The sequence below is a fragment of the Trachinotus anak genome, unplaced genomic scaffold (genome assembly GCF_046630095.1).
Source record: "Trachinotus anak isolate AG129_WGS33_773 ecotype Australia unplaced genomic scaffold, CSIRO_AGI_Tana_v1 ptg000001l, whole genome shotgun sequence".
In the NCBI taxonomy this organism is placed as follows: domain Eukaryota; kingdom Metazoa; phylum Chordata; class Actinopteri; order Carangiformes; family Carangidae; genus Trachinotus; species Trachinotus anak.
The window spans coordinates 17,157,563-17,181,170 of NW_027273852.1; the positions used below are offsets into that span (position 1 = coordinate 17,157,563).

General features: G+C 41.1%; 1 protein-coding gene across 7 annotated transcripts in view; it reads left to right on the plus strand.

Annotated features, from left to right (window-relative positions):
- Nucleotides 1-5,985: 5,985 nt before the first annotated feature.
- Nucleotides 5,986-23,608, plus strand: part of LOC139623159 (mitogen-activated protein kinase kinase kinase kinase 4-like) — a 98,820-nt gene continuing 81,197 nt past the window's right edge. Inside the window, exons 1-2 of one of the 7 annotated variants that reach the window (XM_071481188.1) lie at nucleotides 5,986-6,334; nucleotides 6,598-6,663. In XM_071481188.1, the coding sequence (XP_071337289.1) occupies nucleotides 6,278-6,334; nucleotides 6,598-6,663 (123 nt within the window). In that variant the 5' untranslated portion in view covers nucleotides 5,986-6,277. The remainder of the gene's footprint in view (nucleotides 6,335-6,597; nucleotides 6,664-23,608) is intronic. The other 6 variants (XM_071481198.1, XM_071481164.1, XM_071481173.1 and 3 more) reach the window with 6 other exon arrangements.

The following is a 23,608-nucleotide window of genomic DNA, read 5'->3' on the forward strand; positions in this document are numbered from 1 at the left end:
TTGTTCCAGAGACTTGTTATGACAACTAAAAGTTTCCTAAACCAACTTAATGATGGCGCAACACAGCATTTTGTTCATTCTGAACCATTCCTCTATAACTTAAAGATGGAGACGAGACCATGACACTGTCACAGACAATAGTGTGACTTGCTAAAGGGCACCTTGGCAGTGGTGGTGTGAGTCATAGACTGCTATTAGATGCTATTGTCATAAATCATATCAGCCCACTGAGGTTATATGTGGCTTTAATCCAGTGGAACTTAAAGCTTCAGTACTAGTCACACAACCTGTCTCCACTAAACCGTCCTCTATTTCTCTCAGAGAAACAGAAGTGACAGTAAAGACCAAATATTCAGGGTTAAGACTGAAGATTAGTTGGTGGAAGGTATGGCAACAGAATGATAAATGTACTTTACGTGCACGTGTGAATATGGTAGGCAGAGGTCCAGGCAGCACATGTTCAGATGAGGCAGATGTAACAACATGACGGATCTCAGAGAGACACCCACATGGATCACATGGTTTGGCTAACCTGGTTTGAAACTAGATTATTTCCAGTCTAAGAGAGGGATACTGTCCTGAGCTTTTGAGGCTTGACGTGGACTGTTCTGACGCGCCAGCCCATTACTGCCCTGACTGAAAAACTGAAACATATCATTGACAAGGGAGGAGAAACTGAGGAGGCGCTCACTTCCACACATGCAGATGAGGTGATCAGCCACCTTCCTGTTGTTCCACCCCCAGACTGGTGTTTTATATGGTCTTCACAGTGGGGCTGTTGCTGGGCAAAGTCAATATTGGATGTTTCTGTTTTGTTTTTGTTTTTTTGTCTCCTTTTTCTGTAGGACACAGTGGCACCAGAGCCACAAGGGGGCAGTGTTTGTTAATGAGATGAATTGTGGGGGGGCACTGAGTTCATACATGGTGCATAGACATAATAACAGAAAGAAGGACACCCCAGAGAATGATTTCTGGATCAAATTAGATTATAAGCATGTCCATTTTAAATATTCTTAATTTTTTTTTAGGGGGGCTCAAAATGCAACACAATTTACACATCCAATATGTTTTGACAACGCCTTTGTGCTGGATTAAGTACATTATGTAGACTGAGCTCGAATCAACATCCCCACAACATGTCAATGGTTTGACATCGGGATTTCCTGATCAAAACATGCAAGACTTGAAGGAAACATGACAAATGTGGATGTTTCTCCCTTTCGCAGTGACAGACACATAGAGACTGCATCTAATTTTAAATCTGACCATTAGCCTAGCTGAGTGTTGACTCAAATCCTGTCTGTGAGGAAGGACGAAAAGTGTTAGTAAGCTGTTTGTTCCATCCAGTGCCTTTTCTTTTCAAAGGTAATGACCACCACACTGAATTTAACTTCATTTGTCTGTTGCTCTCTGTTTTTGATCATAGCTGGGAGCTTTATTTATGCATGCTCTCTGTTGTATGTTTAAGGATTTATGTGCAGTGAAGGTAATGGGTTGGCTCAGAAATGACCAAGGTGTTAATCTGTCTAAACTATCACAGAGGTAGTTGCCACATTTGATGTGATAACTGTGTAATTGTTTCCTTTACTGCAATCTGACAACGTTTTTGTGATGGGAGAGAGGAAGCCAGACCAGATTTTAGGCAGCAACAACATGGATTACATTTGTCAGGACTGTGTTTTATCTTTTAAAGATATTGCCTATAAACACACCAGAAGCCAGTGACGTCAAACCAGTAGCACAGAAAAGATTACAGGGCTTCTAGCTGGGTAATAGTGCAGTGGGACTAGAGTCTGAATCTCAGGCTTTAATGACAGGTGGAGAAAGGTTAAATTCGGACAGTGCTATTGTTTAATTTTCATCGATACTCTCAGTTTCATCCACATGCCACCACCTCCTCTTCTGTTTGTCCAGTTGACTGAGCGTGGTGCAGTTTTCAAGCACCGCCCTGTTTTTCATTCATGCAGTTCACACCTTCAGTCCTGGCAGGCTGTACAGGAGAGGAAAACAATTACCTGGCTCGCTCATGGGCATCAGGGCAGAGGTAGAGCTGGTTTATTTTAATCCTTTTTCAAAAAAATATTTAGTATAATGTGGTGACAAACCTGATATTCCAGCTTCACTGATACCAATTCAACATTGTGATGCAGCTCTTACTCACCGTCTTTATATAACTGTGATACATACACACACACACACACACACACACGCACTCAAAGGGAAGCATACAGGAGGAAGCAGTTACATATCAAACACAAACAGACAATGTTTGCCAAGTGTTTGGCCCATCCAAACACAGAGCCCCAGACACACACTCACACACACACAAAAGACATGACGGATTCAGGAAGTGGCAGAAAGATATTGAAGTTGCCTCAGGTTCTGGATGTTGTTTGTCTTACCCATACCATGTTGCCACAGCTTATTTAAATAGCATCATACAAATTGTGTGGTTTATTAAAGTTGTGTTGGAATGCTGTCGGAAATGTGTCTAATAATGCAAATACAAATGAGGATCTCCATCACCTCTGACGCCTGACAAAGCCATGCTGGCAACCACTGGGAGTGTGTGTGTGTGTGTGTGTGTGTGTGTGTGTGTGTGTGTGTGTGTGTAACTGTAACATTGTAAACTGCAATGCTGCTAATTTCAGGCTCAGCCAGGTCACTTGTATTGTTAGAAGCTTCTTCTTTAGACTTCTCCTCTACAACACTATTTTTATTGTTGTTCAGTAAAATACAAACCATGTGATGCTGAGTGACTGGCAGCAGAAATAATGACAGTGAGAAGCGTCTTCTTCACTGAGCTCTTTGACTTTACATTATATTTGTATATCAGGACATTTGGTCGTGTATTATCACTTACATAATATCTGCTGGATAGTTCAGACAAAGTCATCTGACTTGGGTTCAAAGGAACACAATACCTACTGTACTTAGCTTAGCATCCCAGCGATAGCCGTGTAAATAGAGGATAGCCCAACATCCAAACTTTATTTTTGACCTTCTGAATGTAATAAAAACACTTTTATACGCTGACTAGCTCTGAAGAAGTGAAGAAGCAGCTGAGACTTTGACCTGTATGTGCATTTAGTCTGATTTTTAAAAAAAAGATGCGAGAGAAGGGTCGGGATGGAAAGTAGCTAACACATAACAAATCTAAACACTGACCTTCAAGAGGGATTGAACTGTGCAGTGTAACTCCCAGAGCCACTCTGGTCAGTCTAACAAATAGCCTGAGTACATTTTCTAGGTCTAGGTCCCAACCCGTCACCTTCAAAGGAAAGACTTGCTCAAGAACACAGACCAAAGCACAAGTTGACATGACACATGATACAGCATTTAACTCCTGGAAGATGTGACACGCGTTTGTATACAATGTATTTTTCACAGATTAGCTGGCAAAATGATATTTAAAGTTAAAGTTGTTTTTGTTTTGTTGTTTTAAATTAACTCTTCATCTCCTTTTGCATAAAATTAAAATAATAATATTCAGCAGGTATATCTGAGAGGTTTAGTAGAGCTACTGATGAATACAAAAGATCCAAGGTCTACTGACTGTCCCATTATAAAACCTTGTTTTATGTAAATGTGCTGCCTGTAGAATAAATCAGATAATGAGCTGTATAAATGCCCTGCTCTCCTCCGGTTCAACGGCTCTGGAGTCCTGCGGTTTCTTTACTGTGCGTGCCAACAGATGTTCACTTCTTGGCATTTGTGGAAAGTGAAATTAAAGTGAGTGAGGCAATGGAATAAGCTTTAACATCTGCATTTAACCACCACCATTAAAAGGCAATAGTAAAGCTGTGTTAGAGAGAGGCACGCGTACATTCCAGTGGATGAGAAAATAGAAGCACAAGACGAATGGAGGGAAAGAGCAGTTGAGGGTGTAGGAAATGAAATCTGCTGCATTCACATGGAGCTGTAACTGTACAACACATGTTAGTTATAAACCAAAGTTTGGGACAAGTTGAAATTTTGATCTGACTTCAGGGATCAATGAAGTCATTTGATTTTATCCTTTGGGGGCCTTCAATGTTTGAAGCAAATTTCATTTATCCAACCCATATTGCACTCAAAAGCAAAAATATGAGCCCTGTGATGGTGCTAAAAATGTCGGCTAATGTCAGCAGTGACAAAAGTAAGTAGATAATGAATCTTTGTGCCAGTTTTCATGGCAGTCCATCCAATAGTTGTTGAAATATTTCAGTCTAAACTGAAGCAGTGGACTAACCAACAGACAGACCTATCTATAAAGCTACGCTTACTCGTGGCTTAAAATCTTACTTATCCAACTTATCCAACTTATTCAGAGCAGTGAAAAAGTCTGACCTAATTAAAAGAGAACCAAAGACTTTAAGGGAAGAGGTGAAAAAGAACATTCAAACCACACAGTATCCATAAAAACTACAAGACCATCAGTCAACAAACCCATCTAGGACTTGAGTTCGACAGGACAAACACGTAACACAGTTTATTATCTGCGTGTGTCACTTGTTCTTGATGTAAGTGTGAGTGCTAATCAAAATCAGGCAGGGCAGCTGACAGGTAGAGGAGTGATGGCGGCGGGATATAATCCAGTCTCTGTGGATCTCATACCCTCCAACAGAACAGCACCGCAGTCACAGTGGTGCTGAAATATTTACCAGTTTTCCATATCACATGCTCTAATTGCTCTGTATCTGTCTGATGGAGAGACAGAGGGGGGGATACAAAGGCTGAGAGAGAAGGAGACGTGAAGAAAACAGAGAGAGGAGGACAAAATCCACTGTAAAACACTAAAGTAATGAAAGCAAAGTAAGCAGACGCCTATGTGACACATATTTACATATTATAATTCAGTGTGCTTGTTCTTAAATATCTCAATATAGCACTTGATTTATAAATTCATTTTTCATGTGCAGTGGAAACACAAGCAGAAAATGTTGGTTTATCTTCTACCAGAGGTGGAAAGTAGCTATTTAGTAAAATACTTTACCTAAGTATCATTTTGAGGAACTTTTACTTTACTGGAGTATTTCCATTTTGCGTGGCTTTACAGCCTACTACTCCTGTTTTTACTTTACTGTGATAATTGTTGTTGATAATTTGTGTGTAGACGATAAAACTATTTAAATCAATATGCAAAACACTAACAAGCACTAAAAGCTGTCTAACTTTCAACCAAACTGCAGCGGTGAGTCTCGCCAACCTCTGTATGCAGCCAGGAATGATAGCCACAGGCTAACAGGCTAGCATGCTAGCATGCTAACAGCTAACAGCTAACAAACAAAGAGTCCTGTCTGACTCACACACCAAATTGCCAAAAGCTGCAGTTCCTCAAACGGCCACTTGAGGCTGGCTCCAAAAGCGATTCAATCCCGACAGACTCCCCTGTTAAAATGAACTTCACAGCAGAGGTACAAAAAGAGGTTTTGGTCTCTATATCTGATTCCCCTCTTCATGGCAGCTGTACGGAGAGAGATACATGTCACAGAAGCCACTCGTTTCAATTGTATTCAGGCTAAAAATTATTATTAACATTATTTTATTGATCTATGAGCACGAATGAGCAGGTATCTGTGTCTGCGCTCACCATACCTGGCATGTTAGCTTCGCGTTTTAACTCGCTAACCAGGCAGCAACTGAATCAGCCTTGGTTTAGCCCAGCTGTGCTAACAATGCTAATAAGAGCACAGTTATTAAACCGGCATGCACCAGGTGTTGGAGCCCAATCTGGATTAGCTGGGAGCCCTCTCTGAGCGTTCACACCATGGGGTAACATCACGGAGGCAATGTCCATCTTTATATACAGTCTATGCTATAAACCAGTGTTACACCTGAGGAATACCCCTGAGAGAGAACTGGTCAATGTACAGTTCCCTCTTTAGGGAAGAGGGGGACACTCTGCTCAGGGCCCCAAAAAGTGTTGGGCTGCCCCTGTCTGAGTGACTGAGAAGGGGCGGAGGATGAGGAGAGAGAGGGAGAGAGAGACATACGGACAGCCTGCGAGGAGAGAGGGCGGAGAATAGAGACAGAGAGACCTACACACAGGCAGGGAGAGAGAGAGAGAGAGAGAGAGAGAGAGAGAGAGCGAGCACGGCTCCAGTAGGTCGGTATGTAGCAGCAGCAGCGGAGCCTCTGACTGGGATTACAAAGAGGGAAAAACGCGCCTTGGATAAAAAATATCTGCAGCTGGATTAAAAATAAAACCAGCCGAGGATGAGACACACACCGTCCGCTTGAAGGAGAATCAAAAACACGCCGTTATTCCGCTTATTTATCACCGTTTTTTACGAAAATGGCGAACGACTCTCCGGCCAAAAGTCTGGTGGATATAGACCTGGCATCCCTGCGGGTGAGTGTGTGTCACTCAGACATTTCCACGGTGCAATTTATCTCTTCGTATTGAGAAATAAAAACGCAGTAACATAGAGAGAAGGGCTGTTGTTGACACAGCCCTGCGGAGGCTTCTCTTTGTCTAATATCCGCTGGCATGGGAGGCCGGCGAACCGGGCGCAGCCGGCTCTTACATCGAACTAACCCGCTTGTAATTACCACGGAGAACCAATTAATGATGCTGTTGTCTCTGTGTTTGTTTCTTATGCTTTTGAAATGCAGGACCCTGCGGGGATTTTCGAGTTGGTCGAAGTCGTCGGAAATGGCACCTATGGACAAGTCTACAAGGTTGGTGTGAGCCTCCATCTGTCTGTGTGTGTGTGTGTGTGTGTGTGTGTGTGTGTGTGTTAAAGCCCCAACCGAGAGAACAAACAGGCGGAAACTGGAGCACAAACATGCATTTATGTATTTTTTCCCCTCTCACGGTCACAGGAACACGTTTATTACAACATGTCCCCTCCCCTCCTTCACTCGGGACCGGTGCGGTCTGGCCTGGATTATCTCTCAGATAGCGTTTTGGCCTCTCACCGCTTCCCATCCATTCGTTAGTTTTTTATTTTACCGATGCAAACATCACCCCAGCTACACCTATTTTGGTCCCAAGGAGGTCCCAACCCCCCCTTCACCTCCTCCCCTCCTCCCCATCCTCTCATCCACGCCCCAGTAAAATAGTCCTTGCATACTGCGCGCCTTGCTTTGCACCGATCAGTCCAACCCCGTCCGTGCATGACAGTCCTTCACCACGCTGACCGACTTGTGCGCCATTGGGTGGGCGGTGTTTCATTGCGCATTTGTGCACACCATAGCCCAGCAGGCCTTTTGCTGGAGAGGCTCTGTGCTGCATTTCTGGGGACAGGCCCGTCCATCCCATCACACATACACACCTAGCGGAAAAGATATTTGATGGAGACCTGGTGCTTCTGCAGCCCAGATTTCTGCCTCCATTGCCCCATCGGAGAGGAGCAGCAAGCAGCGACATCATCCTGCTGTTGCCTGGTAGAAATGAGAGCAGGGGAAAGAGGAGGACCAGACTAGAGCTGCTGGGTCTCTCCAGGCTTGCACTGTGCTGTTTTACTTTGAAATCAACCATATGCAGTGCTCCTGTGAGGAAATGTGTGTTTTGTTGTTGTATGTGGCTGAATGAAACCATGACCCTGTGTTTTCATACTTTACCAAAGCTTTTGCATTTCTGAACAGTGGCGCCTGCTGCAGGAAAGTGGTTTGTTTGGAATTATGTCATGTTAATGTCACGTGAGACAGAGGGTAGCAATGGGAAATATTCCCATGGTTATGACCTGCAAGCCTTCACACCACTGGATAAACTTACTTGCAGACATTTTGCGTACCACAAACAGCAAGTCAAAGCTGTGTCCCACTGTGACTGACTCTCATTTGCTTGTGGCTGGAAAATAGACCCCTGTGCTTTTTTTCTTCTGCGTTGTGTTGGAGATGGGGTTAGCCATTTCCAAACCCCTTTGGAACAGATCCAAGTGAAACTCAGCGAACATAGAACACCTTGACTTGCAGTTTGTGGTGCAAGGCTAAATCAACATGATCATTGCCATAGCCTACATATTGCTGCTTTAATTTAAAGACAAACTGAGGTTTTCTAGCACTGAGCACTAGTTGTATGATTGAGTTGGTCAAGTGTGGGTTAAACAGTCAGCATTTGCAGAATAAGTATTACATCATGTTTAATGATGGACTTTCCTGGATATGTACAAGCTTTCAGTAAAATGAGATGAGCAGTTGGATGTTGGTGTTAGCTGTACATGCTGCTAGATGTGCCAACTTTCATATGATATTGGTGTAGCAGAGCCAGAGGTTGGGATGAGAACACACACTTGGAGACAAGTCAGTGTTGTAGAAAGCAGCAAGATCTGCAAATGACAGATCTCCATCCTCAGGCTTCCTTTCCACCACCGCTGCACCACCCTCAGCCCCAAATGATGGTTTTAAAAGGGTCACATCAGCCTCCTAGTATGATGTGGAAAAAAAGTTGATCAAGGTATATGTGCACAATTATAGTCAACTGTACTTACAAAATGCTTACGATATACTACAGTATGTATATGGCTGATTTAAAAATCCTACATTCTCCAGGTGCCATGTATTCAGGGCCCTGCTGCAAGGTCCACATGGATCCCTGCAGACATGTGCAGACAATATGTAGAAAATGTGGTTTGAGCTTTACTCTACTTCTTGCTTGATATGAAACTGCTGTTGCTCTGCAGCTTGTAGGCCGAGGCTCATGGTAAACATAACGACAAGTAACTAACGTACAGTATGCTGTCCTCCAGGAAACCATCAAGTATCAATGAGGAGCCATTTTAGGTGGAATCTGCGGAAGCACAGCTGAAGGGGGGGTCTTACTCACCTGAGCCGCTGCAACAAAATTAGGTTGTGAGATGTTGACACTGAATCATCACTGTTCAGACGTAAACTCACACATACAGAGCCTGTAACTCTTTCTGTCACATGATGATCAGAGTTACGCAGAATAAAAAAAAAAACCCATCCAGGAGTTTGAGGAGCAATGTGCTGACACCTGAACTCTTGGTCTAAAGGCTTATTTTACAAATACACAATATGGTGTTAATGTCCAGGGGACAGTCTGAAGGTCCACTGTATCTTTGCCTCTGAGGATTACACAAGTGACCAGCAGCACTGAGCGATTCCACTGCTGAGACCAGTGTCACTTTGAATCATATAGTATAGTCATGGACACTAGGGCCGGCCCTGAGGCGCTCCTCAGCTCAGCTCAGCTGTTACCTCAGCGTGCACCAAGACTTGTCTTGTTTATAATTAAGCGTAGTGATGGCAGTTGGGGTGCGTTTGGTCATTTGCTTTTGTGCTGGGAGAAAACAATATCGCCGAAATCACATCTTGATTTGGTTTGAATTTTTTGTTTGTTTGCTTTATTTGTGTTTTTCTGTGGCTTGGGGGAGGATGACGGTGGCTGTAAACGTTTCATTAAAGCGGGGGGACAAGTGGTTGTGGAAACGCTCAGATGCACTGGAACATAAATTAACCTTGACATTTTGAGTTTAGTTCCTCAGGATTCAGTGAATCATAACCACGTGTGCCATGCGAGTGTGAGTGAGGATGGACTTTTTTTATTTTTGTTTTTCCTCCTCTGTCTGCCTGCCTTGCAAACATCTGACTCAAAAATGTATGTGTGTGTGTTTGGGTCTGCACATGTGCACTTGATCAACACGTAGCGATTGGTTGGGCTAGCGAATAGCTGCAGAGAGTGACTGACTGAGGCTTGTTGCAGCTGTGTGCACTGACAACAGCTGTTGGAAAAAAACAGAAGGGAGGCTTGGGGATAGAGAGAGACGTGGAGAGATGTAGAAAAAAGAGGAACCACAAAAGAGGGACGCACTCACCCTTTAATCACCAATGTGTTTTTGTGTAGTTGCTAAAGCAGGATGATGAAGGACCTGGATGCATCCCCCACACTGTTTGGAGAAATACATACTGAACCTTCAACATTTCAACCATCAAACTTGTGTTTGCATACTGTAAAATCTCCAGCCTAAAAATCACTTAGTCTGCCAGTATGTTTTCATTTTCATCTCGCCCGCCATTTTCCATGCATTCCCACAGGTGACCATCAGCTATATTTTTTCCAAAAAATAGTTACAAAAACTGGTAGAAAATACATCTGGGGACAGTGGGAATTTATCTAAATTATTTAATTAATATTTACATTTCATTGGCTGAATTCTCCTGTATGAAAAAGTTAAGGCATAAATCATCTACAATGTGGAAAACTGTGTTTTTTTTTAAACAACAAAGCAGGAAGTAAAAACAAAACAAGGCAATGAATTCCGGACATTAATCAAGAACATAACATCACCAGTCAGTGTGACTGAAAAAAATAATCTCGAATGCAAAAAAACAAACAAAAGAAAAAAACACCAGAAAACATCCAAACAACAAAATGAACCTGAACTTCATTAACAGCAACCAAGAGTGAAGAGGTCGGGGGTCAGGGTGTTTCTGTTTCCATTAAACAGTGGGAGGTAAAGGGGGGAAATCAAATGAGAGGCAAAAGGATTTTTTAAAACTCTGGGGTAAGATCACACTCAGCATGTGGGGCTGGGAATCCCCCTCTCATAGGAAATGGTTTAACCCATTTATGAGTAGCTGAGTTTCAGACTCAGAGCATTTCCCTTCAAACCACAGCTGTAATAGTTTCAGCCTTACTGAGACGGGCGACATTCAAGTTAACAAAATGTCCAACTTGAGCAAACAAATCAAAATGTTCATTTCTTTTTTATGATTCCTCAAATTGAAGGAAAATGAAGTTTTGGTTGATACCTTGCTTGTTGTGGGTGTTTGCAGAGAGCAGGTGGATGTCCGTGAGGAAGTAGTGAAACGGAGGAAGTCATCAGCACAGTGAGGAGAAGTTGGTGGCTTTGCTGTGATTGCTAGATTAGAAAACCACAGCCCTATTCCTGTTGCTCTGTCATGTATCCACATGAAATGTCTCAGCAGTTTGGAGAATGACAAGTTGACACACTGTCTCAATCCTGCTGACTGAGAGATTTGGGATTTAGAAATGCAGTGCAGATAATGGTAGTGTCGAGATTGGGGTAATTGCTTCAATATTGTTAGTGTGGAAATTAATTTAATTATCTCCAAACTCAAGAATACAGAATATTAGTTCAAACTCTTCCAGGGCTGTAACTAATAATTATTTTCATTAGCGATTAATCTGATGATGATTATTGTCTAATAAATAGTAAAAAAAATACCCATCCCTCTTTTCCAGAATCCAAGGGTTCAGCCTGATATTGTTGATTTCTCAAAGTGACTCAAATGATTAATTATGAACACTGTTGATAATTTATTTCCCGTTGATCAAACCTAACTGGAGTTATATACCACTTAGGCTACATATGCTACATATATTATCTACATATCATACAACTGTACCGAGTGTACTTGGTGTGTATTTTCATGTGGAAATATGCAAAAACCAAAGATGATAAATTTCAATAATGAGACACTAGAACTTTGCATTGAGACCACACTGTAAACGTTATCACTGCCTTTCATTTAAAATAAACGGAGATAAAATCTGCAAAATGTAATCTAAGCAATGTTCTGTAACTGTGTATCTGAGGACAACCCACCCTCGTATCAGAGGTGGGATATGCACAGTGTTGTAATCTTAGCTCCCTAACCTGTCATTTCAGTGGTATGAGAGGATTTCTCTGAAGCCTTCTTAAAGTTTACCAGGGGAACTCCACTGTGACAAGTGTCCACTGTAGATGAAGGCTGCATGCCCGTGTTGTTCTTCAGTAACCACCAGTATGAATTCTGCTGGTTCAAATCACACAGTTTTAGTTTTTTGTTGACGTCTCAGGAAGCCAGTGAAGAGAACGAAAAGTAGGTGTGACGTAATAACGCTGTTTAGATTTGATTAACTGCCTACTGCTGTATCAGCTGTAGGCAGGAGACATTTATGTTTTTTGTGGGATTGCAGCTAATAGTTATTTGCATTATTGAGAAGCTGCTTACATAAAAACAGATAAGACAGATAAAGAACAGCAATTCTAAGCAGTTTAATTTCCTCTGCTTCTCTTCATTCTGACTTTATAACAGGAAGGATGCTTGTTTGATTTTCTGTTGCTGACAAAGTGAAGCCGGGTGTGGCTCTCCACCAGCAGCCTGTCATCAGTAGAGCACAGCACCATCACTGCAAGTCCCTCAGGAAATGCACTGCAGCACTTCACTGAACGCATGGCAGATCTGTCAGATGCATCCACGTCTAAGAGAGGAGGTTTCCATCTCACTCTATCCTCCTGTAAATCTGCTTCTGGAGCCAAAACATATGCATTCCTAGTGATGTTTCAGCAGGTCAAACAATCTGGGCTGTCAGGACAATACTGGCCTTGCATTAAATACTGGATATTGAACAGTTAGTACAAGTATTAGTGGCCACAGCTACAAAAAAAATCTGTAAATCCTGCAACGACATTAGATTTTCTTTGCTTATCTTATTAATAGATAAACAAATTATACATTACTTAATTTAAAACAGTAATATGTCCTGTCTTCTGTTTACAAAAACTGAAAACACTGAAAAATGTCATCAGTCTTACATTTTCATATCCCATGATGGTGTAAAGGGCTGCAACCAAGGATTACATGAATTTACTCTCAATCATTATTTAAAATTTTATAGACAAAATTACTAAGATAAGAGTGGACAATCTCATAACAATGTCTGAGCAACAGTCCAAATATTAAATTAACAATCAAATAAAACAAATGCAAATCCTGATATTGTAGAAGCAGACACCCATGAATTATTGGCATTTTTCTCTCATAAATCACTTTTGTCAAAACTTGTTGATTAAATTCTGGTTGACCAACTAATTGTCAAAAACACCTACAAAGTAAAAGTAAAAACCCTTGCATTGCACACCGATTCAATTTCAATTGTTCTCTGCTAATTCCAGTTGTATGAGGAGCTATTTATAGGCTGGTCCCAACTCTGTAAAGTGGAGAAACTACAAAGCTGTCAGAAGGAATAGACTCATGCAAAGCTGGCTCACTGACCTTCCGGCTATTCAAACTGGAATGTTAGCCGTGTCTGATGTGACCTTTCATGGCACAGGAAGTGAAGCATGGCTGCAACCAATAACAGCAGCAGCAGCAGCAGTAAAGCAGGCTGCGTCTACACCGGGAACTTTTCTTTACAATCAAAACTACTGTTATCTACTATGACCTTTCCAAACAGAAGAAGTGGAAGCTCTGCTGCTAATCGCGGCAACAGGAACTTGACTTTGTCATGATATTTGGTGGTGAAGTTGTGCTGCTATGTGTTCCCACCCGCGGCTGCACATAATCATTGTTTTCAGTGCTGATGAACAAATACTGAATCTTTCAGTGTGAAGGTTCCACCACAAGTGCTCCAACACCCAACACCAGAACACAGAGTGATTTCTTCAAGCTATATTAATTTTCAGCTCTGGGTGCTAGATGCTGGAAACATTTCAAATTTGATCAATGCTGAGCTTCAAACTGGTTTGTCCACCATGATGTGTCCTTACAGTGTTAGCTGCTTTTTATGGCTCTTTACAGCATTAATATGTTGCAGAATGCATAGAAAACATAAATGTTTTTAGTACTTAAATGATTAATTGCTAGAAATACAAATGCACAATTATAGATTTAGTGCTTATTTTGATTACATTACTAGATAATTATTAAGCCTGTTTATTCGTCTTACTGAGCTGACTAAGAAAAGTTTCTGTTTTATTAAAAAGCTTCTGCTGTTTGACAAAGGGTATGTGATGAACTTAAGAATACTACAGCAGAGATTATACTTTGAAAGTTATATTGCACACAAGCACAAGTGATATCATAAAATAATTATAGAAGTTACAATGGAGATTTTTTTTTTACTTGCACACATTTGAAATTCTTCGTACCATTGTTAATGAGTCAGTTAGCAGTGACCAGCTCTGCCTGCTAGCTACAGTTAAGCTAAAAATAAGTCACAGCCTCAGACAGTATCTGGGTCATGTTCTTTGATGCTCACTTTGTGGACTGATGCAGTGACTGTGCTGCTGCTGGTGATTCTCTGTGGACACAGTCATACACCAGCAGCAAAATTGCTGTTTTGTTTCATATTTGTTGGCTTTTTGACATGTTTCTGTCACAGATGCTATGTATTTGACACAACGGGCAGGAGATCAAGAGAATCACTTTTATCTTGTGTGGAGACTCAACCTCTGACTCACTGCCCTCTCCTTATACTCCAGATTATTTTCTGTTCACCTGAACACGGCACTGATTTCTGGCAGTTATAGTGACATCTGACCATAATTTCTTTCGAGCCTTCATCTGTCCGTCCTGTTCTCGTGAACTTGATATCTCAGGACTGCTGTGAGGGAATTTCGTCAAATTTGGCACCAGTGTCCACTTAGGCTTGAGGATGGACTGATTAGAATTGGATGGTCATGGGTCAAAGGTCAAGATCACTGTGGCTTCACAATAGCATGTTTTTGGCTATAACTATAGAATTCACATGCTGATCGTGAAACAACATGTAACAAAATGTCTAATCAAATGAAATAATGATGACATTTTATACCTAAATGGTCAACTTGACTGTGACATCATAATGTTCTGTAAAAACAGTAAACACAGTAAAAAGAAGGAGAGATTGTGACCATATGTGCTGCAACTTGACTGGTTAGCGAGGCAGACGACCGAGAGGAGGTAGTTCTGGTTTATTTGCTAATAATCATTTAGTCTGCAAAATGTAAAAAATTGTGTTTAAAAAATGCTGTTTGCCCCGATGTTACACCTTCATATTGCTGGTTTTGTCTGATCAACAGTCAGTTGTCACATTTGAGAGGCTGGAACCAGAAAACATTTGACATTTTTTGCTTCATAAAAAAGTCAAATGATTAATTATTTATCTAAAAAGATATCATTTAATTTCAGTGATTGATTGTCTCAGCGCTGCATTCATCATGAACTCTTAACATGTAGAGTTCATGATCTGTTAACTGAGGACTCCCACATCTTGTCTTACTTATCACCTTGTCACCATCATGTGGTTTCCCTGCTGACGTGCTCCAGGTGCAACACAAGCTCATATCACACCACCTGTATTCTCTGGATTTCTGCTTTATTAGCCGGTAAGCAGCAGAGTGTGAGAGCGGAGACAGAACAGATCATGATGCTGGAAGTTCACAGTAAGCTTACTCAGCTGCTGAGACGCACTGTTAAACATGAGTTTAGGGGAGAGAAGAAGAGCTCTCTGTTTCTCCTTTTCCTCCTCCGTCAGTCCACCCAGCCACTCAGGCCCAGTCCTGAAACTGGTTGAGGATGGAAAAACCTTCTCCAACCATTAAAAGCCCATCCTTGAAATGGAATGCAAGGGTCAGGATGCTTCCACAAGGGGAGAACGAGGCCAGAGGTGTTGGGGTCAAGCAGTGGAGGAAAAGGGCTTTGGGAACGAGGGATGGATTCAAGAGAAGGAGGTAGAAAAGAGCAGCAGAGGAAGGTCGTTGCTCCTGAGCATCCCTCTCTCTCAACCCTGGTCATGTGCCTCTCAAGGGGGATGAGGAGGAGTTTCAAGGTGGGGGGGGGGCACATGGCGGCTTTAATCCCTAAGCATGAGACAGCACACGCTGAGAGGAAAAGGAGGCAGCAATCAGGATAAAGAACAAGACATATTAAAAATCATTTGCTAGCTGCTCTTCAGTTATCAAGCACTTAAACATTTATTTAGATGTAATTACTTTTTATCTCATAAGATGCTGTTTTATTATGATTCCTCTGTGCAGAAGAAATATAAAATGTGTTAAATGTGCGAAATTACATTTAAAGCCTTAATACATTTTATTGCACTCTTTAGAAACTTACCATTGTTATGACTTGGGAGCATTCCAGCATTATTCGAAGACAGTTACCCTCACTACTCAATTTGTTGTCACATATAATGTTGGAAATAAAGTTCCCTATTTTTATCAGATCACACACTGTATGTACTGTTCAATAAGAAAATAAACCAGTTGAAAGGAGTACATTTGTATTTTTTTACCACCAGAATTTCCCTCTCTCACATGGCTTTTTATATATGTGATATTTATGAAGTATATTATTGAAACAATTACATAATCCATTGTTTAGACAACAAGAAGTAGTTGACAGCAATTTTGATAATTGATTCTTGAAGTCACTTATTAAGCGAAAATACCAAACATTCATTGGTCCAGCTTCTCAAATGTGATTCGGAGACTGAGTTGAATATATTTTTACTGTTTAGTTTCAACTGTTGTTTGGGCAAAAACAAGCAATTTGAAGATGTCACCTTGAACTGAAATTGTAGCATGCATGTGACACCATTTTTTATAAACCAAAATTAACTGAATAAAAACGAAAACAAATTAATTGATGATGAAAGTAACCGTTAGATACAGCTCTAGTTCAGTCCTTTCTTTTCTTTTTATGTTATCATTAGAAAATCTTTTTTTAGCTTTGTTTTTGACATTATCCAGTTTGAAAAGGGTTCACACCTTTGAGATTCTGGAGACTTTAGAGGAGCATGTATTGAAAAACCAGTGTCACTATGAATTGAAGATAATCTGAAAAAAATGGAAATTTCATTTGTAATGATGATGTAGGAGCTTGTTCTGCTGTTACACTCTGACAGTCTCTCAGGCTCAGCTAAATGCTGAACTGAACTGAAGTGGAAATCCAGACGGCAGCATCAGCTGTGTGTTTGTCCCACTGACACTTTCCTTTAAAAAAAACTCTTCATAATTAACAAATGACCTCTTTTTTATTGTTCTGGTTTTGTGTCTGTTGGCTTCTGTAAAGGTTGTTATATAATACTCTCATCCACACTGTGTTACTGTGGTGTTGGGTGGAGCGATTGATGCATGCAGACAGTGCAAACAGATGGTTTGTTGTTGTAGTGCGGAGGCAGTGATGCTGAAGAGACCGGGAGTATGAACTATCTCTGTGTCTGTTGCGTAAGGTGTTGCTGAGACAATGTCTCCAAGGGGAAAAAAAACACACTGTAGCTGCAATATCCAAATATGTACTCAAATTTAATATCTGGTCATAATTCATAGTCTTGTCTTATTCTCTCATCATAATTCCTGACTGAAATGACACCTTTCATGTTATTTTGTAGAAATGTATTCTTAAAAGTAAGGTATCATGTAAGGTATTATTTTCACATTTTTACATCTGCTGTGAGCATATTACAGCCAGCATATTAAAATATTAAAATTAACTTTTGATAGTTGAGAATTAAACTTTTTTCCAGATGAGTGATGTCGGTCTTTAAATTTCAGCTGATTATCCCAGCCTGCCCGTCTACTGATTCTGCTTCCTCTTTTTCCTTCCTCTTCCTTATCATCCTCATCTTTTATATCCTGTGATCCCCTCTCTTTGTCCTCTTCTTGTTCCTCATCTTTTCTTATATCTGAACAAAAAACTAACTGAAGGTTCTGTAAACAACATTTTACAACAACAATAATATAGGAGTAAACAACTACTTTCTATTAAAAGATATAGTCCTGAGCATAGAAAGAAGTCACACCCCGTCTGTGTGGGGTGTAATCTGAGTTTCTCGGTTCTCTGTTCTGGTAACTGGGCTGGGAATATGGGATGTTAATGCATTTGAGTCCCTCCTGTTAAACCGTTGGCCCTCCCCATGTTTAAACACACAGGAATTGCCCACACTTGAGCTGACACAGTGCAGTATGCAGCCTTCAGGTTAAAGTGACCTAACATAATTTCCTCCACTGAGGAAACTACTTTTTCATTTGAAAAGGCCTCTGACAAAGAAAGAGATTAAGACCAGAGGCCATAGGGACTACTGGCTGAAATCCCAGCTCAGATAGACCGTCAAAACATCCAGAAACTTTTTTAAGGTTTTGCCAGCTCCATCAGTGTCTTTACCTTCTCCATCAATGTCTTTACTGGCTCTATCAGTGTCTTTACTTGGTCCAGTGGGTAGAGTCCAAGGCTGAGTTTCTTTCCCAGTCTGACTGTGGAGCCAATACTGCCCTGGCTGAGACAGAGAGCCTTATGAGCTGCTAAAGTGTGAATGGAAGTAGGAGGTGTGGGTGATGTAGCATTTGTTTTGGTCTGAGATGCTGGTGGTCTAGTGCGACATTTGGGGCAATGACAATCGTTTACAGAAACTTTAATTATTTTACATGACATTTTTGGTCAAATTTCTCTTAAATCTGTGTTGTTTACATCAGTGAGTAGAACAGGACTTTAACTCTGCCAGGATTTTAGGTTTGATTCCCACTCTTCTTCAAAAACATTCACCTAATTCTCATGGAGGTGACTCTGTTGGCTACAAACTGTGAGCTTCAGTGGTTCTCATTGTACAACTTTACAGATAAGAGTGTCAGCTAAATGCCTGAAATGTAATTTGGTAGTCGAGGGGTTGTGGGGTTGTTTCTCTGTGTGAAGAAGCTGTTGTATGACTTAGACGGAAGGCAATTAGTAGTTTATTCGGTTGATTACGCCTCCTTATGGACAGACATCCCTTTGTGTTTGCTCTTCACTCCTCTGCTGCAGTCATACTGACCAGCAGATGTGCTGATAGACTACAATTCAGGTTTCCCAAGCTTCCAGCTTACTAGCTACAGCTTTACATATGGGCACTGTTGAGCTGGCTGATTTTTGTTTTGTTTTTGTTTCAACTTGCTCAATATTTTCCGTGTGTTAGATCAATCATGCTACTGTAACTGCTGACGGGCCACAACCTCTAAATATCCATGTGACCAAAACTGAAGTCCAGATGGAGGAGCAGCAGGAAAACTTCAGTCAGTTTCAGGAAAATGGATCATCCAGCAAAATAAGAAATAACAGATCCATCTGATGAACAGCTGGCGCCACATGACAACACTAAGTGTAATGACATGACGAGATTTTATAAGGACCAGTGTGTAGGATAATGTGGGAATCCTTTGGCAGAAATGGAATATAATATTCAATTATTTATAATTATGTCTTCATTAGTGTATAATCACCTCAAACTAAGAATCGTTGTGTTTTCGTTAGCTTGGCCACAGAAGGAGCAGGTCCTCTTCCACAGAGCCTGACGTGTTGTATTGCCGTGTTTCTACAGTAATCCAGAATAGACAAACGAAAAACTGGCTCTAGAACGGGATCTTTGCTTTTTTATGTTACCTGCAGGCCACCGTAGGTTCTTCTACAGGCCTGGAAAGGCAGGGATGAGGGGAGCTCCTCAGTCCTACAAACTGGTCCTTTTAATATTGCTATATTATACTAATTCATCTCTCATGCTCATTCTTAAAATGGATCTTTTAATACTTAAACCTCATTATCGTAGGCTATATCAACTCAGCTTTAATACAAGCTTTCCTGTGGCTTCTCTTGTTAGCATAGCATTTTAACCATGATAGAAAAAAAAAAGGAAAGTCCTCAATGTTTTTAAAAAAAATATTGCTCATTGTTGTTGTCCAGTTAAAGCTCCACACCAAAGTAATAAAGCAGGAACTTTTGGAATTTGATACGTAAGGACATGTACAGTAAGACTTTGTAGCTGCTGCATTGAAGAAGTATCTCCATTCAGAGCTGAAAGTATGTTAGATACATTAGTGCTGAGTCTGGAATTTAGGATTTAGTGATGATTTGTTATAGTTACCTCACAATAGACAATTTGAAATTATTTTTTAGGAGATAAAAGAAGGCCCTTCAGCAGCAGCAGCAGCAATACCTTTACATATTATTTTCACATTTATCTTAAAAAAATAATTGAGTTTTTTTTCCTATCCTTGAATTTGGGCTCAATTGGCTAAATGATCAAGAGTCTTGAGTACACACACATACACATTCAAAAACACACACATATTTCCAAGGTCAGTGTCAGTCCCACGCGTCCTGTGTTTCTAGATGAGGTTCGTGCCTCCCTCTCCCTCTCTCCCTCTGTTTCTTCCCAGGATTCTACCCTTATTGATTTTCAACTGCACAAGAGAGCATTTCGTACAACAGCCCCTTCATTCTGTTATCTGTGACCTGCTCCTGGCTGATAAAACCCACTGAATGCCTCTCTGTTAATAACCAAAATGGCCGCCACCTGGGCGCCGCATGCCCTGAGTTGGGAGTAGGGGGCTTTAGTTGGCCATGTGTGCATGTTTACGTAAGTGAAAATGCAATCAGCAGTGATGATATTTCAAAACAACTCAACTTGTCTTTTTAATTCTGCACTGGAAACATCCGTGACCATAGGCAGTATGTTTTCAGGTCATCTGTCCATCTGCCCCATTCCAGTGAACGTGATATCTCAATAACACTTTGAGGTTTTTCTTAAAATTTGGTATAGATGTTCACTTGGACTCAAGAACGTTCCAAGTGGCAACACACCATGATGTCACCCATTGGTTTGTGAACTGTTGTTTTGAAGCCTCAAGTTTGTAATTTGGCCGTCACCATCTTGGTTTTTTGAAACCATAACAATCTGGAACATTGGTCGTAGTAGTTTTCAGGTTATTTCACTGCGTTTGGTTGTAACTGTGGTGTACGATCTGTATGCAAGTCTTGTACACTCTCGATATCACAATGCTTTTGGTTGCAGATCTGTGTGTTATTGTCTGTTATAGGGTTTAAAATATCTGTCATATACTACTTCACTGTGTCTTGTGTATCACTGGGTTTTATGTAGACATACAGCTATGATCCACTTTATTCATGAAACAGTTTGGAAGTTTGAAATTTCTTGAGGACCATCAATTTGTTGCTTGCTTGTTATTTTTTCTGTTTGTACCTTTTGTTGCCCATCCTTTATCCTTTGATTGCTTGCTCCAATTTGCAAGAAGGCGGATTTGGCACAACACCAATGCAGATCAGAAGTTTATCAAGAAAATGTGAGTAGTACAAATCACCTTTCTGCAATTAAACTGTTGTCCTTATTTCTGACTAAAAATTACCTCATATGAAATTATCCTGATATTTTATGGAAAACAAACCAGAAACAGCCACGAGTCGCAACATAATTTTCAGACTTAATACTTGAAAGAGGTGGTTGAAAATGGTTTGTTGAATCCAACACATTATGATAAAGGAAATGAATGACCCTGTGAATAGTTTACATGGGGGCTGAATAATGATCCTCGGCTTATAAAATAGTTTTTGAGGTTGAGATCCTGTTTGGAGACAAAAATATTTCTTTTCAGACAAATCTGTGGCTGGACCTTGGTCAGTGAGTCTGGCTCTGGGTAGTGTGACTGAATAAGAAGTGGACTGACTGGCCCGCCACATAGAGGCACGACCCCAATGTTCCTCTTGTTGGCTTATTATGGCCCCTCCCCCTGGATGCACACACACACACACACACACGCCAGCTAACTCTCAGCGTCTGGCCCATGTTCTTAATAGTTGTTGGCCTGTCTGAGCTTCTCTGGCTTAAACAGGTGAACATGGTGGACTCTGTGTGAGCGTGTGTGTGTGTGTGGTGTAAGGGGGCGGTTACTGTATAGCGGCCATCTGGATAGGGAAAACAAAGCTGCTCTGGAGTAAGGGGGGGTGGACTGTGTGTCCTGGGTACAAGCTTAAGCGCTGTCTTGGAGAGCATATTGTTGAACTGAGGGAGAAGTTTGTCTCGTAGCTCAAAGATATGATATCAAACTGTACAGTCAGCGTGTCTGTGATACATCTGCACCACTCATCTGTCTTTGCTTCCATTGTTCAAAGTGAAAAAACACATGGTCCTGGAAATGCTGTCATATTTCTTCAAACAATCTCCCAAGATCAGTATCTGGGCAGATTTAGGGTGAAAATAGGTCATGTAGTTGCAGAGTCATGGTTCTTTTTTTTTTTTTTTTCCTTTTTAAATCTACAGTCATGTGAAGTAATTATGTTTTCAGAACATGCAGGGAGGGCAGCCAGCTTTATCACCGTCTGGATGTTTGGTGAATGGTGCAGTATCTATTTTAGCCTCCAGACTTAAACCAGACTAACGGTAATCTTGTAGAGCTTGCATGACACCCAAAATGTCCCCAGTAGCACAGAAAAGGTCCTTTCAGGGCAGCAACTAACAACCACTTCCCACAGTCTGAGGTGACCACCATCATTCTTTTGTCCATGAAACAACAGAGTAATGGGGAACATGTTGTTTGTTTGTCATTTTGACGCAGCAAATTTTCATATTGCCATTTGAATCAGTCCTGAGGTTTTTGTGGAAAGCTTGCTTTGTTATTACAAACGGAGAGGTTCGGTGAAGCCACGCTGCGAGTACACACTGGATGTTAACAGATTCAGTCCTCTCAGAAGCTTCCACTTAGAAGCTGGTTTCTCTTGAGTTGCAGGAGTTTCATTATTGATTCATCTGATCAATATTTTCACAATTAGTTGATTAATTGTATGGCCTTTAAATTGTCAGAAAATAAAGAAAACTGCCATCATAATTTACTAAATCCCAAATGAATGTTTTCACATTGTCAGTTTTGCCAGCAGCCCAAACATATTTTCTTTACTTCCCCACAAGATGCAGAAAAGGAGGAAATGCTTATATACAGATGGAATAATAATGATAATAATAATAATAATAATAATAATTTTGATTTAGGAATTGATAAGTTGACAAATAGTTTCAGCTCTAAACATAAAACATTAATAGTAAGTGTCATGTTTTCTTTTTCCTTTTTCACAAAAAAATGTTCATGGAACTGAAAGTACAAATCCAAACTTTCCTTCCTCTGTGCTTGTTGCCCTGCCTTTCATTCACTGTCATTCACTGTCACAGACACACTTGTTGCTGCAGTGATAATAAATCTCTTTTTTCTTTCATGGACTTGTGTAGCTTCTTTCAGCCGCGCACACACAAGGCAGCTGGCTGGGACGACTGACAGCCTCACTTGCTTTTGTTTTCATCAGCTTCAAAACACTGTGAGCCGGCCTGAGCTGTCACCTGACCACAGACCCTGCTGTGTGGTTGGACCGCAGCGATGAGCCTCAACCAGCTGACCAGAACCTAGGCCTGTGATTGGCCCAGAGTTTCTAAAAGCACTTCCTCCTGTAGCCAGGCAGACTCTGTGCAAACTCCCATGAGCACTGAAGGGGTTGAAAACACATATAGGCTGCAGTCAAGAGACTGACAGTTACAGCTAGAAGTAGCGTTTTGTACATGAATCCTCTACAGTAGTTAGGTAACCATGCAGTGGGCAAGTGAATGAATTTTAAGTTTCATTTGTCAGATGATTCCTATCAATGTATCAGGAGCTGCAAATATCAGCTGTTTATTTATTTTTTTAATGTTAATGACACTGCTACCCCTGATGTTGACATAGTTGTTATTAAAGGCTTTAATAAGACGAGACGGTTCTCTGAGCTGAGGAGAGACACAGTCCTTCAGCTGATGTGAAAATAATGTGAAGATACAAGGTTTTCACCCGACAGCGCTGACATATGGGAAAACCTCACGAATGCAGGCGACGTTGTCTCGACTCCGAGACTGTCTGTGTTACCAGGCAGATGCAGCTTCTTCAAAAGTTCCTCGTGCAGGGAGCCTCTTTTTTTGTTCTTGTTGTGGGCGTTTGGCTGTTGGACGCTTGTTGCTCTGCCCTGGGCATGTTGACAGCAGCTGGTACACAGGTTATTGTAGGGTCAGATGTGGCAGTTATACCCTCCTACTGCTGTCTTCCTACCAGCCTGTACAACCCCCCACCCCCCCTCATCCCCACCCACCCGTGCTCTGTTCACCAGGTTG